General features: G+C 45.3%; 1 protein-coding gene across 6 annotated transcripts in view; it reads left to right on the forward strand.

Annotated features, from left to right (window-relative positions):
• Nucleotides 1-18,364, forward strand: part of EXOC6 (exocyst complex component 6) — a 291,045-nt gene that overhangs the window by 122,752 nt on the left and 149,929 nt on the right. For all 6 annotated transcript variants that reach the window (XM_075612778.1, XM_075612772.1, XM_075612774.1 and 3 more), the window contains exons 9-12: nt 5,091-5,174; nt 5,272-5,318; nt 5,714-5,834; nt 7,596-7,667. In XM_075612778.1, the coding sequence (XP_075468893.1) occupies nt 5,091-5,174; nt 5,272-5,318; nt 5,714-5,834; nt 7,596-7,667 (324 nt within the window). The remainder of the gene's footprint in view (nt 1-5,090; nt 5,175-5,271; nt 5,319-5,713; nt 5,835-7,595; nt 7,668-18,364) is intronic.

Here is an 18,364-nt window from a genome sequence, read left to right on the forward strand (position 1 = left end):
CCGCTGCCCCCCCCCCCCAATGCCTGCTCTCCCCCCCCCTCATTACCTTTTCTTCAGCATCCAATGACGCTGCGGGGTCACGTGATGTGACTTTGCCATGGCACGGGACATCACGTGACCCCACTGTGTAATTTGACGCCACGTTGCCATGGCGACGCATCACCGAAGAAATTGGTTCATATAATGTAATACATTTAGTTTCAGATATGTTTTTAAATACAAAACTTCACTGTACGTAAGGGTGTTTAATATTACTATACTTATTTATTTATAAAATGTGTTACCAGGAAATAATACATTGAGAGTTACCTTTCGTTTTCATGTCCTTGGCACAGAGTTATTTTGACAATACATGGTTACGTTATATGGACAGAGGTTATACGTTATATTTACAGACATTTCATGTACATGTACAAATGGATACTGGCGGGCAGCTCCAGAGGAAGAATCGGGTAATGGTCCTGTCATCTCCTGTGGCTTCAACAAGCCAGCCTCTTGACCCAAAGAGTCCCAGTTTCAGACAAAAAAGATAGAGGATGAGACACGCACTCAGTCACATAGGTAACAGGGGTGGGGTACTTAGCTGCCGGTGCGCTGGTTCTGGGGAGCTCCTGAAGTCCCAATATGATCCAGTAAACAATTAAGAAACAGTCACACGGTCTTAATCATCAAGGAGGTTTAATGTGCCATAAAGACCAACGTTTCAGCAGTATAGTACTGCCTTTCTCAAGGAGAAAGGCAGTACTATACTGCCGAAACATTGGTCTTTATGGCACATTAAACCTCCTTGATTATTAAGACCGTGGGCCTGTTTCTTCATTGTTTACTCGCACCAAAAAGAGACAGTTCACACCAAGAGTCACACTATTTGAGATGGCCAGGGCCTCAAGCTGATGGCAGCCTCTCCACCCAAGAAGATGCTGAGGAAGAAATTCGTCGGAGTCAGAGAGTGAGACGCCCTCTAACAAGAGTGGCGTATGATTTGCTGGGGGCACCCCATTATGAGTCTCAGCAGTTGTCTCGGAGCAAGTTTGCATCCATAATGACGATGCTGACCGTAATCTTTAATATTGTTTAGATATTGTATTACTAAGTTAAATTATACAGTATATAATATGTATTTTACATTATATAAGAAAATGTTAGTATAAGTTTCTCATGCGGAGACGATAGTCTTTACCAGGGGGAGGGTGTAGCGGGGTCCCCCTTCCTTGCTTTGGTGAGGGGGAGCTGCTCTGCCTTACCCTGCTGATGAGCCGGTGATCCAAGGCTCCGCCGGATCGGGAGATCGGGGGAAAGTTGTGGCGGCCATCTTGGGATTGGCGCCGCATGTAAGTCAATGGGACTCTGTGTTGTGGTGGCCATGTTGGGACACTGGAAAAGGAGGGGATTAGGAGCAGGATTTCCTCCACAGACTGGGAATGGCATGCTCAGTCGTCACGGAGCCAGCAAAGAGGACGGATGTGTCCAGGGAGCTAGTAAGCCCCGGGACTAGGCCAGACTTTGCCCTTAGGCCCCAGTAAGGCCCTGATCCCTACTGAGACTAGTATTGTAGGGAAGGCCCTATATAGGGACCCTTCCAGTAGAAACTGAGGACCCACATCACTGCGCAGCCGGACAGACGTCCATGCCGCGACCTGCAGCCTTCGGGCGAGACAGCACATGGCAACCAGCAGTAAGGCGTGAGTGGAGTTTTGTAGACCCCGCATTGTGGGACCACTGATGTGACTCTGCTACCGGAAAATCCCCCTAATTCCCTGGTGTTAGCCAGGAAGGAACCCACCGTGCACCACCACACTTCAGGGAGGGTAGCGCTACCTTCACACACTTTGGGGTGGGAATTGTTCTGTTGACACCGGGGTTCTAGGTGCCCAGAGCACCCTCAGTACTTTGGGGTATGGTTATAGTTGTTGTGCTTATGAGCAGGGAAAGAATATTGTTATTACTACTGCTGTGTGTGGTATTTGCTTAGTATTGGTTCCTATGAGGAGTCACCCCGCTTACGCTGGGATCCTCATAGGCGGAGGCGCTGCACCGCGAGATATAGCACCCCAGGCTCCCCAGAAGTGGAGGCTTTTGCTTCCTGTGAGCCTCACATGTAACAGCAGCACGTGTAATCACCCGCAGTTTCCCTTAGGCGTAGGGAAAGGGGGTTCCATACAGTTAGAGACAATAAGTGTTATGGGCGTATGTAACAGTTACAGACAAGATTACAATGTGAGCGCGGAAATCTTGAAAGAACTTAAACTGAAGGCTTATCATAAGCCAGGGGCTGCCAACTCAAGTCCTCAAGGGACACCAACAGGTCAGGTTTTAAGGATATCTATCCCTGCTTCCGCACAGGTGGCTCAATCAGAGCGACTGAGCCACGTGTGCTGAAGCAGGGATATCCATGATATCTGGGATGTTGGTGGCCCGTAAGGACTGGAGTTGGCCACCCCAGTACTATGCTGTCAATGATGGTAAAACAGAAGCAGCAATCCTGCCTAACACACTGTTCTTACAGCAGGCGTGCGCAAACCGGGGGGCGCAGGATTTTTTAAGACATTTAAATTAAATGCTGGGGGAGGTGTGAGGCCTCTGTAACTTCTCTTACCTGCTCTCAGCCAGCTCTTCGGCGACGCGACAACACCGCGGGGTCAAATGGCAACGCGTCACATGACGTGGTGATGTTGTAACGTCATATGACGCCGCAAAGCCTGAGAGAAGGTAAGGGGGGGTGGGGGGAGGAGGGGCGCGCAGACATGAGAGCCGGAGTATCCTCTGGTGCTGAACTGTGTCACTTTCAGCTCCGGGGATCTCCTGGTGGTTCCCAAGATACTCAACGGTGTATTTACTGCTGGTAGATACTGCTGTTTCCTCACTGAGGTTTAAATAGTCATCCAATAATAAGCCGTGACCAATGATGCTGCGGCTTCCTATTGGCCCATGGAACCAGCGAGATTTGGCGGTAATTGTGTTTATTCTGTAGGGACATTAACCACCAGTAACTACACTGGTTAGTGTCTCGGGAACCGGGAGGATACTGGAAGTGAAAATAACGCGGCCCAACTCCTCAGGGCCGCCTTGCTCGCAAAATACAGCCAGGCGGGGTTGCGTCTTTAATATTATGTGTGTCGATTAACATCTAACTCTTATTGCTTCGTATAATCAGTAATGCAATGCATTCTGTAGTAACGCAAGCAGAGGCAAAATGATAGTTTGTTACACACTGTAAGAGACGTGAAAAAAGTTATGGTGGGTAAAAAAAAGTGACAAACCCCTCCCCCGTACAGTGTACCGCAAATACAAATACCACGTGTGGTGCATTTGCATGTCTCAGACAGGTCTGTAACCCTGCCCTTCCCCATTATCGCTTAGCAAACAGTGCTTCCACTGCAGCCAGGGATTCTGGGTAATGACATGCAAATGAGCACAGCGTGTGTGACTCTTTACTTCGTATCCATTTTGACATGGAGCCCTATTAGTTGATGCCTGCCGCATTACACAGCTTTTCAGCACAGCCTGGGTCAAAGAAGTGCAGAGCCAGTAACCCTGCTCACAGACAGCTGTCACATATATCAAATTACTCAAAATGCATGAGCTAATTACATAGTGCCTATATGTTTCCTTAGAAAGCTATGGTTAAAAAAAACTGCACAGGGGTGAAATACACCGGCATTTTAGGTTTAGTTGCATTATATTTGCAGGGACTGTTGCTTTATATTTTCTTTAGTTGCCCTGTGCCTTTCTTGTTTTGTTGGCTTGGGGGGGTGGGGTTGGTATCAAGTAATGGAATGCTAAGTAACTGCGACCCACCGATAACCTCATGTCACAAAATAAAATAAAAATGCTAAGCTGCTTTATTCTGCTTGCATACAAATGACGTTGCATTCAGTAGGTAGATGAGACAGTAGTGTGGCAATGGTTTCAAATGGACAGCTGGTTCCTTGTGAATGCATCTTCTTAATGAGAACACCGGGATGTCACTCGAGTTCCTTACAAAGGGTATAGGGAATTGTGTCTGTAATAAGTCCAGAGGAATCAGGTAGCAAAATATCATGATTTCATACAGTTTCCCAATGGGTAGAGTGATATGTTGTATTGTATTTGCTAAAAATTATTTCTACATTCAGTTATTTACTCTTTGTTTTTACTACAAATTCAACTATTTCTGCACACGAATTGCCCTTAGTGGGGAACCAATTGTCTTTAATTAACAAGCTATGGTCTTGCTGGTCCTTCCATTAAATTCACATCCCTATATCTAACCTATTTAAAGCCATAGTTCAAAATATTATGGGGCATAATTGAAAAAAATAAAAAAAATGAATCCCACAAAATAGATATTTATCCTAAAACATTTGTAAGGCACGTGTTATCCCTTTAAGGATATTTAACTGCACTTGTGCAGATTTGACTTAGAGAAGAAGGATGCAACATGGTTTTCCGTGGAAAATGACACACAGTTCAGTATACGGCTAAGGCTGGGGCCATGGTGCCGCGTACCGTGCGTCCGCACGCTGAGCGATCAGACTGCGTTAAGGCAGTGATCGCGTCCGTGTGGCGTGCGGGCGCCTGCGCACTGAAGCGTTGAAACTGATTTCTTGGCGCGACAGGCAGGTCACGTGAGCGGTTCGCCCAATGAGGGCGAACCAGCTCCGTGACGCCCCTTGGCACGCCCCCCACGGCCCGTCCACCATGGCCAGGGAAAGCGCCCGCTTCGCACGGGTCACTTCCCAGCCTCCACCCGGGCGAAGACACCACAGCCCCCAGGCTTAGGTTAAAAACTCTAAAACGTAGAAACATTTTAAATAACGTTTCAGTCATGTTTGAGTCAAATGATTGTCTGCAGCAGCGTAAAATAATGACATTATGTAGGGCTGGGAGTGGGTTTAATGCAATTTTACCTTTCACAAAGGGTGGTCACTTTTCACGAGCACGGAACATCTGTTTTTTTGCTCTAATGATTACGAGTATCGTATGAACATTTGTATTTTCTTGGCCTCCTATCAATATGAACGAGATAAGCTACAATCTAAGATCATATTTAGCAGGATTGCTTTTTAGCATCTGCTGAGCATTAACCTCTTTCTGCGGTTACATTTTAGGGTGATAAAGAAATATTTGAAAACTACTACAGAAAACAAAGAAGAAAACAAGCCAGATTAGTCCTCCAGCCGCAGTCAAACATGGTAAACCTATTTATTTCAAGATTGCTTCAATGACAATTGCACCGTCCTTAACTGGATAGGTATTAATGCATGTGTACTTTATTTTCTTTCATGGAAGCATGAAACAGTTGAAGGTTATAGGAGATTTTTCAGCCAGATTGTAGGGTAAGTATCAATTGCTTTGGGGATATGCCACTGTTTATTTAAACTGCATGTTGTTACATATTTAGATCTGCTTTCCATGCCTCCTAAATTAGCTGTCTTTCATCTAAATTTGAAAATACACTTTTTTGGTCAGATGTGACCTTGAACCATTATGAATGTTCGATAAATATATTCCGCATCTTTTATGCTGTTAATCAATTTTTAACAATGCTTTGGAATACACTTTCTCTTTTGCCGTCCATGTGATAAAAACGCTCTGTCTCTGATATGTGTTGAATATTTTTTAATAGCTCCTAGAATGACTATATGTGTTTTTGGGGGGGGATTGCTGCAGGTGTTTATGAGGCATTTTAACTTTCACACAAACGTCCGAAAGCAGTTTTCTTTTTCTTTAGATTCTTTGTAGTAGAAGATCACATTTTACACGTAACCCAGGGGCTGGTAACTGTAATTTACACCCATGATCTTTGGAACATGGCACTTTCAAAGATCATAGCTGCCCTTCGAACACATTCGGTAAGTGAGATGGATCCCTGGGTCCTGTGTTGGTGTTTGGGGGGCTATTTAAGTAAAGAAAGGGCTGCTGTATGTTTTAAAGTCGGATAATGTCAAAGTGAGAAATTACTCTTCCATCATTGTGCTTTTTTTGTAATTAGATGTTGTTCAGATTTAGAAGAAGACCTGCCAGGCTTTTGTTTTTCCCAGAAGAATCAGGCTGTGAGCCACAGCCATGGGCTATTTGCATAATCCTCCACTGATTTACAACTGACTGGGCCCTCAAAACGTGCTTTCAGTCCAGCACTTTAGAATATGCAGAGTTAATCTGCTGTTATTATTGCAATCTGTCCTCATTAGTCTCAACTGACCTCTTCATTAGATCAGACTGAATAGTTCAGGACTGAAAGCACCACCAGGAAATAGTTCCTAATTATCATTCCAAATACCCTGTTTCCAAAATAAACTCTACCAGCAAACCCTTAGAGCTGCCCGTTCCCCCGCCATACTGACGTGTTGGAAGTACACCGGCGTCTTACAGGGCTCATCTTGGGGAAAGGCTGAGATCTTTTGTATGTACAGAAGTATCTGTTTTCAAACGCTGTCGTTAGCCGTGAGCTGGGCACCTGAGCTATTTGCACGTAGCGAAACGTATTAAAAGCATGACGTCTTTGACAAAGGGGACACCAGTTAATGACTCCCACCTCTATAAGCTGTCACATTGAATCACAGGAAATTCAGGGCCTCATTTATACTTCATTACACAGTTTGTGTGTGCCGACGACCGTTTGCGTCTTCACTATATATATATATATATATATATATATATATATATATATATATATATATATGTGTGTATGTGTATATGTGTATATATATATATATATATATATATATATATATATATATATATATATATGTGTGTGTGTGTGTGTGTATATATATATATATATATATATATATATATATATATATATATATGAAGGAGCGGCTCAGTGAGTAAAGACACTGACTGGCACGAAGTTTGAAGCAGGGGAACCTGATTGAATTCCTGGTGTCGGCTCCTTGAGCAAGTCACCTTATCTCCCTGGGTCTCAGGCACCAAAAAATAGATTGTTAGCTCCATGGGGCAGGGACTGTGTCTGCAAAATGTCTCTGTAAAGCGCTACGTAAAACTAGCAGCGCTTATCAAGATCATGCTATTATTATTATATTATTATCATAAAAAGACAGCTCGTGTATTTACAACCGTAATTTAAGGGTCTCCCCCGTCTAACCTACTGACTCCAGGAAAATGCCATATGTATCGTGCTACTTTGGCCCTGTGCAAATGCTTTCTGCCTGGGACATTTTACACCCCTTTGAAGAAAATGGAAATGGGCCAAGTAACAAATTGTCTGAAATAGGAGAGATAAGCTTTCAGTTGTCTAATTGACACTATGAAATCCTTCTTCTTTTTTTTACAAATCCTAAGTCGCTGCATGTCTTGGGGTCATATTATTCGGGATAATGAATTGTTGTCAGCTGAAACTGGGCTGTGATACAACCTCATGAAGCCGATGTGCTGCTGGAAGAAGCCTCATCGTTGCACTGCTAATCCCTCCAGCAGCACAAGGGTTAACCGAGCATGATTTAGCACGCTTTTATGTTATTCAAAGAGCAGCGCATCAGAGCAGACTACAAAGCCACGTCTTTCTTCGCCAGCTTATTTACCATGCAGCGCAGCTTTAAAAAAAGGTGCAATAATTGGTAATGCGCTTAACAAATTCAATTTCTTTGCAGTCCTATTGCAGTGACCCGGATCTTGTTTTGGAGCTGAAGAATCTGATTGTTGTGTTTGCTGATACTTTGCAGGTCAGTGTTATCTTGATTCTTCCAGTTACAATTCTAATTAGATTTGCTGGTGCATGAGAAACAGCTTCAGACGCCAATGAAAGAGCCATTCCAGTCTGCTCAATGATGTCAGATATACAGTGAACCCCTTTTATAGTGACTGTCTGCTTACCATGAGAACACTTCGGGATATCAGGGCATTCATTTATAAGCTTCCTTTCTGAAACGTAAGAAAACATATCAGATACAAGTTTGAGACATTTATTGTATTTCAGTACAGTCGTATCTTACATCTGTGTGGTGCAATAATGAACTATGTTTTTTACTGCATGTATACCCAAGGGTTGAATGGAGGTCAGAGTTGAGTTGGTATCATTTTTAATTACCATGGCTTTTTCTGCACAATGATATCACACTTTAACATGGGGGTTTCTGCATTATGCTATATGACAGTGTTTTTCAACAGGGGTTCCTATGAACCATTGTATTCCCCGGGCATCCCGAATGGGTTCCCTACAATTTGCAGACCATTTGAAAATACAGAAGAATTTGCAATGCATCTGATCTCAGACATGCTATTAGAGAGGGTTGGGGTTCCTTATAATGCATCTGATCTCAGACGCGCTATTAGAGAGGGTTGGGGTTCCTTATAATGCATCTGATCTCAGACACGCTATTAGAGAGGGTTGGGGTTCCTTACAATGCATCTGATCTCAGACGCGCTATTAGAGAGGGTTGGGGTTCCTTATAATGCATCTGATCTCAGACGCGCTATTAGAGAGGGTTGGGGTTCCTTACAATGCATCTGATCTCAGACGCGCTATTAGAGAGGGTTGGGGTTCCGCAGAATTTCACATAGGGCTCTTTAACCAAAAAAAAGTTTGGAAACCACTGCTATTTGAGATACATTACTATACCAAGGTTAAACTGTGCATTTAGCTGTATTAGGTCTGGAGACAATAGATAATTTTTACTAGTTGCATTGCCTTTTATGATACTTACAGGTTCATAGGTCATAAGATATGGCGCTCAAGATATTGGAAAGCATGAAAAACATCCGATAAAGAATGAATAGTCTTTAAAGCTTGAGCATCAGAACATTTGCTGAGAACTCTCTGGTCCAGTTAAAGACAATACAACATGTAGAGAAGCTAAATTTATAGTGATTGGTAACTCACATGAATTGTTGGCTGATCATTTAGGTGAGACAAGGAAAGAGATTTCATAACAGTTTGCAGCTTCACCCTTTCTCTGACCACGATGGTATATATAGCGCCGCCTATATTAAGGTGTAAAAAGTAATTATTTGTCAGTGTCCTACAGGAGAGGGTGACACAACATAGGGAATGCTGGTGGTAGGTGTAAAGAAAGGGGTGTTGGAGGCAGATGCAGGAAGGGAGTGTCAGGTTTAGGTGCGAGGGAACACCCTAAGGTGTGTTATGCATTAATTCATTTATAAAATATTTTATCAGGAAAAAATGCATTGAAAGTTACCTCTCAAAAGTATATATGAGCAGGACTAAGGTAACATAATCAGACCGGTTAAACCAGTGGCTTTTATCAGTAAGTGGTCATTATGTAGTTTGAATAGCTTAGTCCAGGCATACTGTAGCTGCAGTCAACAAAACAATGACAACAGCTTCTATAGCTCTGGAGCAGTGATGTTGCACTAAAGTCTAAAATAGTATTGAGCCGTAAAGAAGAAAGCCGCCCCAAAATGTTTAATTTATTTGGAACCGGGGGTTCCTCCAGAGCTCATCCGCGCTATTTTTAGCTCTGGCGACCCTACCCTCACCCCAGCTCCCGAGATACAGTTTTAGCTGCCGCTGCACTTCATATTTGTTCAAGATGGCACCAGCGCCGCAACTTCATCCATTGGGCAATCCATTCCTATTGGCCCATGTTTTGTGTGCCATTTTGTTTCCCCAGCAAGGGAGGAAAAGAACAGCAGCTAAAGCTTTAAGTACCTTGGAAACCAGCGGGCCCCGGGAGTTCAAAATAGAGTAGTTCAGCTCCGGGGGACCACCTGGTTTCAATCCAATTAACACATTCATTTCCAAAAAACAAAACAAGCAGCCGGGGTTAATGCTTGGGCAAAAGTGGACAAAGGACAGTGACATATTGAAGAGGTTTTATGGGGCTGATTTTATATATATATATATATATAAGGACCATATTATTATTGTAAAATACATTTTTGAAACGTTTAGCTTTTCCATGGATTGACTCTTTGTCAATCCTCAATACTGAAGGTGAATTGTTGTCTTTGTTTTTTTCCATTGTTTGTATAGTTATTATGACATCATCATTAGTCAACCAGGTAAATGGAAGTAGCTGAAACACTTGAATTCGGCGAACCCATGTTGATTTGTAACAGTTTGCAAACGAGTAACATTGTTACTTACGGCAACATGGGACTGTCCCTTTAAAGGATGAGCACAAACATTCGCCAGAGAAAAGCCATAGGGTTTTTTTTATTATTGCCTGAAAGCACCTTTGGTAAATGAGTTGAAATAGCAGGTAGTGTTCACACCTTTTTACACATGCAGGAAGAGTTCACCCCCATGAAAATATTTGTAATACTGCCAGTCGGCATCAATTTGAACAATCAGAAACGCCAGCTGTGTACATGACACAGGCCACACATCTGGTTCCATTTTTTAATAAATTGGTGTCATGGTCTACTTTTATTTTTTGTTTTTTTTTCCTGATCCCCCTTTTTCTTGTCTATTCCTGGATGTATCTATTTAGTCAGAGGAATCTGCCCAGGACCGTTGGTTTCTGGTCACTCAATGCATAATCCGCTTAGTAAATTAGTCAATGTTCAATACCTTTTGAAATATTTGACTGCGAAAAGCTGGTCCTCAAGGGCCACCAACAGGCCAGGTTTTTATGGATATCCCTGATTCAGCTCAAGGGTTCAATCAGTGGCTCAGTGAAAGGCTGAGCCACTGATTGAGCCCCGTGTGCTGAAGCAGGGATATCCATAAAACGTGGCCCTTGAGGACTGAGTTTGAGACCCCAGCGTTACATACTGTTCTTGTTAGGGATTCATTCAGAGACATACCGATCAAAGAATATTACAGCGATCTCGCCATGTGGGCAAGTTGTTGCTCAAATTGTAGAAAATGTGCAATATCTGACATTTTTCTACAGTTGGAAACTACTGAACGGTTTTGAAACATGCGAACAAGATGAAAGGCAAAGTAGAGGCAATGTCCGAAAAATATATGCTATATTCGACTGAGAAAGTTAGAACTTCAGCTCATTTACAGAGCCAACTAAAATAGCTCAAACCTGACTGCCCTAAATCAGGGGCACTTAACTCCAGTCCACAAGTCCGTCCTCCCAACAGGTCAGGTCTTCAGGATATCCCAGCTTCAGCACAAGTGGCTCAATCAGAGGCTCAGTCGAAGAGCCTCTGATTGAGCCACCTGTGCTGCAGCAGGGACTGATTGAGCCGCCTGTGCTGAAGCAGGGACTGGTTGACCCACCTGTGCTGAAGCAGGGATATCCTGAAAACCTGACCTGTTGGAGAGGGTTGGGGGGGGGGGGGGGGCTTGAGGACTGGAGATGAGCACCACCGCCTTAAATTACAATTGAAGTTACTGTGTCTCATGCAGAAAGTCATGTTAACTGTACAGCACCCGCTTCAATGCCTTTCTGTGCACTTACCAAGCGCAGTGAAATTCCGCTGCCTAATAGATAACGACCATGTAAATCAAATAGGAATTTTGTTGTAGACATCTCCATCAATGTTCCCAATCAACGCAATGACATGTTCTCAAGACGTGAACAGCAGAGGCTATTGAAGGCATGAACAATTGCTCAGTGGCCAAGGGCGACTGCAGTTCACTTGATATAAATATATTTAGTTTATGATTTTGTTTTTCTACTTTGTTTTTTTTTTTGTGCTTCTTCTCAAAGTGGGTTCATTTTAGGTACATTTAATAAACTCATGTCTAGCTGCATTCAGTGATGATAATGATCCAAATAAACATGTTAGCCTTAGTACTGGATGGGCATACAGTGCAATACAAAGCAGACATTAAGGCTAAGGCCCCGGTCACGGCGCTCTAATGCGCGCCCGTGCTTTCGGCTGCGCGTTCCGGCGATTCCCCGGTCTGCAGCTCACTGCAGGAGCAGAGACCGGGGGGGGGGGCGTGCCGGAGGAGTGACGGGGGCGCGGCCATGACGTCACCCGGCAGGTTCGCCCTCATTGGCTGAACCGCCGGGGGGCGTGCCTAGCCGCTCGACGCGAGTTCCTGCTCTCAATTCTATTGAGAGCAGGAGTAGCTCTCGCGCGAGCGCTGCGGCCCCCCCTCGCAGCGGGCCCGGCGCCGTTGCGGGGAGGGCTCTGGTGAGCGCAGCGTCCGCCACAGCGGACACTGCAGCATGCAGGGGGGGCAAGGCCTAAGGCTGCAGGAGGGTTCTGGGCCCCTTATATATTGCTACATCAATGTTTTTCAACCAGGTTCCTAGGAGTCCTTGTGTTCCCCGGGCATCACTAAAGGGTTCCCTGCAATTTGCAGATCATTTGAAAATACAGAAGAATTTGCAATGCATCTGATCTCAGACGCGCTATTAGAGAGGGTTGGGGTTCCTTATAATGCATCTGATCTCAGATGCACTATTAGAGAGGGTTGGGGTTCCTTATAATGCATCTGACCTCAGACATGTTATTAGAGAGGGTTGGGGTTCCTTATAATGCATCTGATCTCAGACGTGCTATTAGAGATGGTTGGGGCTCCTTACAATGCATCTGATTTCAGACGCGCTATAAGAGAGGGTTGCGGTTCCTTACAATGCATCTCATCAGACACGCTATTAGAGAGGGTTGGGGTTCCTTACAATGCATCTGATCTCAGACATGCTATTAGAGAGGGTTGGGGTTCCTTACAATGCATCTGATCTCAGAAGCGCTATTAGAGAAGTTTGGGGTTCCTTACAATGCATCTGATCTCAGACTCGCTATAAGAGAGGGTTGGGGTTCCTTACAATGCATCTCATCAGACATGCTATTTGAGAGGGTTGGGGTTCCTTACAATGCATCTGATCTCAGAGGCGCTATTAGAGAGGGTTTGGGGTTCCTTACAATGCATCTGATCTCAGGCGCGCTATTAGAGAGGGTTGGGGTTCCTTACAATACATCTGATTAGAGTAGCTTTTTGAGAGGGTTCGGGGTTCCTGAGAATTTTTCCTTAACCAAAAAAGGTTGGAAACCACTGTGCTACAGTACATAGTACTTTCAGTTAGCTAGAAGTACCATGGATGAACAGTAAGTGTCACACCATGTCAACATTTCCTGACAGTGCCTTGTGTGTACACATCAACCAACAGTGTGATCCCTCACCCCGTGTCTTGTTTTCACTATGGACTGGTTGCTCTGTACTTCACATTGTGATAAACAAAGTGCTTCAAATGATACATTATGCTGAAGTAAATTCCAGGGACTTCTCGGTGCTTTTTCTTTCAGTATCATGGCGATGTTTGCCACTAAGATTGGGCTATCCAGTCCAGTCCAACTGGGCTAGCTATCAAAATCTCCCAACTGCAAAACTGGGGCCAAAAACTGATCTGCAAAGCAGGTTTAATCTGGTCAGATTTTTAACTTTTTTGTCAGTCTTTTTTTTTTGTAAGCATATTGGGACCTGTAAAACTCTTATTCTATTTAGAAAGGAGAACCTTTTTTTTTTTTAAAGCGTGTGACAATGTATAATTCTATATTCTTACCTAAACTGGCAATCGTTTGGTGTTCCTATTATAAATCTGTCAAAATCCTGATTGTGCGCCTAACGAAATGGCCGCCTTCTAACTTTGTGCTGCAGGCTGTGAAATGCTTATTACTAAGTATAACACATTATTGTTACAGCTTTCAGAGCAATTGACAGTCTGAGGTTTGGAACACAGCAACATACCTGTTTGTGATAGTTTGTTGCCAAAGGGCAGAGCAAAAATATCTGTATATTCGAGCCTGTTTCTAAAGAGGAAGTGAATGTGACTTTCTAAATGATTGCTGTAGCAACCAAAGCATTAACAAAATCATAAAAAATGACATTAAATAAATAAATGCATACAGTATTATCTAATATTACAGAACTGATTTATTTTGAAAAAACCCAAAAAACTTATAGAATTTTTCACGTTTTGCTGCTTTAAGATCCACTAACTTTGGTTTAGCAACGCATGTAAAACTAAGAAGATATGTTAAACAAAAATCCCATTGTTTTTAATGTCATTTTTTTCCTATGATATATTTGGGGCTGTTTTGAGGCACTTTTTGAATCAGTCTTGCTGCTTGGAGACATTGTTATCTAGTCACCACAATGGACCAAGATTTAAATTTGTGAACTTAATGCTTTTTCACTGTCGTTTTTAGCATCCACGATCTGTGGATTTTTTATTTTTTATTTATTCATAAAATGTTTTCCCGGGAAGTAATACATTGAGAGTTACCTCTCGTTTTCAAGTATGTCCTGGACATAGTTAATATGACAAATAATACATGGTTAAAAATACAGCTACATAAATGAACAGGGTATACATTATATACAATACATTGCATGCACAGTTAGAGAAGATGTATATTATAGGCGTATGTAACAGTTACAGACCGGATTAAAATGTGAGACAGCCTTAGTTTTGAAAGAACTTAGACTGGTGGTGGATGTGAGAGTCTCCAGTAGATTGTTCCCGTTTTGGGGTGCAAGGTAAGAGAAGGAGGAACGGCCGGATACTTTGTTGAGCCTTGGGACCATGAAGAGTCTTTTAGAGTCTGATCTCAGGTGATATGTGCTGTGTGTGGTAGGGGTGAGGAGCTTGTTCAGATAGATGGGTAGCTTGCCCAGAAAGTATTAGAAGGCAAGACAGGAAAGGTGAACTTTGCGCCTAGACTCGAGTGATGACCAATCTAGTTCTTTGAGCATTTCGCAGTGATGTGTGTTGTAGTTGCTTTGGAGAACGAAACAACAAATTGAATTGTAGAGGGTGTCAAGTTTGCTAAGGTGGGTTTGGGGTGCCGAGCCGTATACTATGTCTCCATAGTCTATAATTGGCATTAGCATCTGCTGTGCGCATGGGCGTCCGCAGAAATGTTTTCAGGGGGGGGCATAATGTTAACTAGACAGAGAGAGAGAGTGGTTGTGGGGGGGGGGGGGGTGACGGGGTGGGTGACTGACACTTTGACTGACTGACTCGTGTGTGACTGACACTTGGGTGGGTGACTGACTGACTGTGGGTTGGTGTCAGTATTCATTCACAGACAGACACAAACACACAACCTCCCTCTCTCAGACTCTCACTCTCCCTCTCAGACTCTCCCTCTCAGACTCTCCCTCTCAGACTCTCCCTCTCCCTCTCAGACTCTCCCTCTCAGACTCTCCCTCTCAGACTCTCCCTCTCAGACTCTCCCTCTCAGACTCTCCCCCTCAGACTCTCCCCCTCAGACTCTCCCCCTCAGACTCTCCCCCTCAGACTCTCCCCCTCCCTCTCAGACTCTCCCTCTCCCTCTCAGACTCTCCCTCTCCCTCTCAGACTCTCCCTCTCAGACTCTCCTTCTCAGACTCTCCCTCTCAGACTCTCCCTCTCCCTCTCAGACTCTCCCTCTCCCTCTCAGACTCTCCCCCTCTCAGACTCTCCCCCTCTCAGACTCTCCCCCTCTCACTCTCCCTCTCAGACTCTCCCCCTCTCAGACTCTCCCCCTCTCACTCTCCCTCTCAGACTCTCCCTCTCAGACTCTCCCTCTCAGACTCTCCCTCTCAGACTCTCCCTCTCAGACGCTCCCTCTCAGACGCTCCCTCTCAGACGCTCCCTCTCCCTCTCAGACTCTCCCTCTCCCTCTCAGACTCTCCCTCTCAGACTCTCCCTCTCAGACTCTCCCTCTCAGACTCTCCCTCTCCCTCTCCCTCTCCCTCTCAGACTCTCTCTCCCTCTCAGACTCTCCCTCAGACTCTCTCTCCCTCTCCGACTTTCTCTCCCTCTCCCTCTCAGACTCTCTCTCCCTCTCCCTCTCAGACTCTCTCTCCCTCTCAGATTCTCTCTCCCTCTCCCCCTCACTCTCCCTCTCCCCCTCACTCTCCCTCTCCCCCTCACTCTCCCTCTCCCCCTCACTCTCCCTCTCCCCCTCAGACTCTCCCTCTCCCCCTCAGACTCTCTCCCCCTCAGAATCCCTCTCTCACTCAGACTCTCTCTCTCACTCAGACTCTCTCTCTCACTCAGACTCTCTCTCTCACTCAGACTCTCTCTCTCACTCAGACTCTCTCTCTCTCACTCTCTCAGACTCTCTCTCTCTCTCACTCAGACTCTCACTCAGACTCTCTCTCTCACTCAGACTCTCTCTCTCACTCAGACTCTCTCTCTCACTCAGACTCTCTCTCTCACTCAGACTCTCTCTCTCTCACTCAGACTCTCTCTCTCTCACTCAGACACACACACCACACACACCACACCACACACACCTTGTCTGGTGCCACTCTAATGCAGATAGTCCCAAGGTGTAGCCCCATCTCTTTCTTACCCCCTCTCTTCTTCATTCACTCTCTCCCCTCACCCCTCTCTTCCTCACTTCCTCTATTACACCCCCTGTCTCCTCACTCTCCCCCCTCCATCAATTATCCCCCTCTGACTCAAACCCACTCCCTGAATCCGTCCTCCTCACATTCATTCCCTCCCCCCCTGATCTCTCACACACACACAGACACACACTCAGACACAAACTCAGACACTCGCAACAAGGGGGAATCGGAGCAGGGGGGGGGGGGGAACCGGAACAGGGGGGGGGGGAATCGGAACGGGAAGGGGGGACCCGGAGCAGGGGGGGAATCGGAACGGGAAGGGGGGACCGGAGCAGGGGGGGGGGACCAGAGCAGGGGGAAGATTTTGGAACGGGGGGGATCGGAGAAGGGGGGGGGGGAATCAGAGCAGGAGGACAAGGGGGAAGCGAGAGTGGCATGGAGCAGTAGTCACCTAACTTGCTCCATGCAGGAAAGGGCAGGCCTCGCTATGCAAGGTCAGATAGACTGCAGGGGTGAGCAAACTTTTTATGCCGAGCCCCCCTTTTCATCCATTTAATTTCTCGGGCCCCCCCTGCCTGACGTAATCAAAATCACATGAACCCCCGCCCCCCCTTTATTAAACGATATACAATGTAAATACAAATATGTTTCAACAGCTCGCGCTTGCAAAATTGGGCTGCGTCCACGTTGCCGCCGAGAGTGGTGACATCACCAACTCTCCAAGCATGAGCACAGGGTGTCCTGCATAATTTTGCAAGCACGAGTGGGGGTTATGGATCAGGGCTATTTCTGTGTTTGTGTGTGGCTGTGTGTGGGTGTGGGGTTGTGCGCATTGACTGCTGCTGAGCATGCTTCAATTTCAATTTTGTTTGTCTCCCCAAGCGCCAAGCTTGGGAGAGCGTACACCCTCCAATTTGTGCAACGCTGCATTCAATCACAACACCCATACACACACACTATCACAACACAGACACACCACACACACAATCACAACACACACAACACCCCCCCACACACTAATATCACAACACACACTAATATCACACCACACAACACACACAATCAATCACACCACAAACAACACCCCCCCCCACACCACACACAATCACAGCACACATTCAATCACAAAACACACACACATCACTATACACACATATATATATATATATATATATATATATATATATACACACACACACACACATCACTATACATATATATACACACACCCACACACACACACACACACATCACTATACATATATATATACACACACATCACTATACATATATACACACACACACACACACACACACACACACATCATTATACATATATATACACACACACATCATTATACATATATATACACACACACAGCACTATACATATATATATACACACACATCACTATACACACCACTATATACACACACACACACACATCACTATACACACACACACACACATCACTATATACACACACACACACACACACACACACACACACACACACACACACACACACACACACACACACACACACATCACTATACACACCAATATACACACACACACACACACACACACACACACACACACACACCTGTACTGCATGCTCGGTTCCCCACGCTGCTGAACACTGGAGGTGTAGGAAGAGGAGGGCTTGAGTCTGTGTGCAGAGACGCCCCGCCCCCTCTGCAAGCACAGGGAAACAGCAGCAGCACGAAGTTTCTGCCCGCCTCTGCTCTGCTCTGCTCTGCCCCCAGGTTTCGCCGCACAGGCTGCGCCCCCCCCCTAAATAATTTGGTGCCCCACAGTTTTGCGCACCGCTGAGACAGGGCTTGCGAGGGCCAAAAAAAAAAAAAAATCCTGGCAACGTGCCAACACGCGCCAGCCAATCAGGAGACAAGGGAGGTTTTTTTTTTTTGCAGAAGAGCGCGCTAAATCCTGTCACGCCAGTGCCCTCTGTTCCCCGCTGTTGGCGGCCCAGGATCCAGGGGGGGGCAAGCGCCCCCCCTTGCCCCCCCCTGCGGACGCCCATGGCTGTGCGATACGCTTTCTGACAAGCAGGCTTTGGGAGTATTTGTTCCTGTAAAGTACCCCTAGTTTGGCATAGGTTTTGGATGTCAGTGTGTCAGTGTATCAATGTGCAACCCAAATGTTAAGTGGGAGTCAAACCATAAGCCCAGGTATTTAAAACT

Source organism: Ascaphus truei, chromosome 8, assembly GCF_040206685.1.
Source record: "Ascaphus truei isolate aAscTru1 chromosome 8, aAscTru1.hap1, whole genome shotgun sequence".
In the NCBI taxonomy this organism is placed as follows: Eukaryota; Metazoa; Chordata; class Amphibia; order Anura; family Ascaphidae; genus Ascaphus; species Ascaphus truei.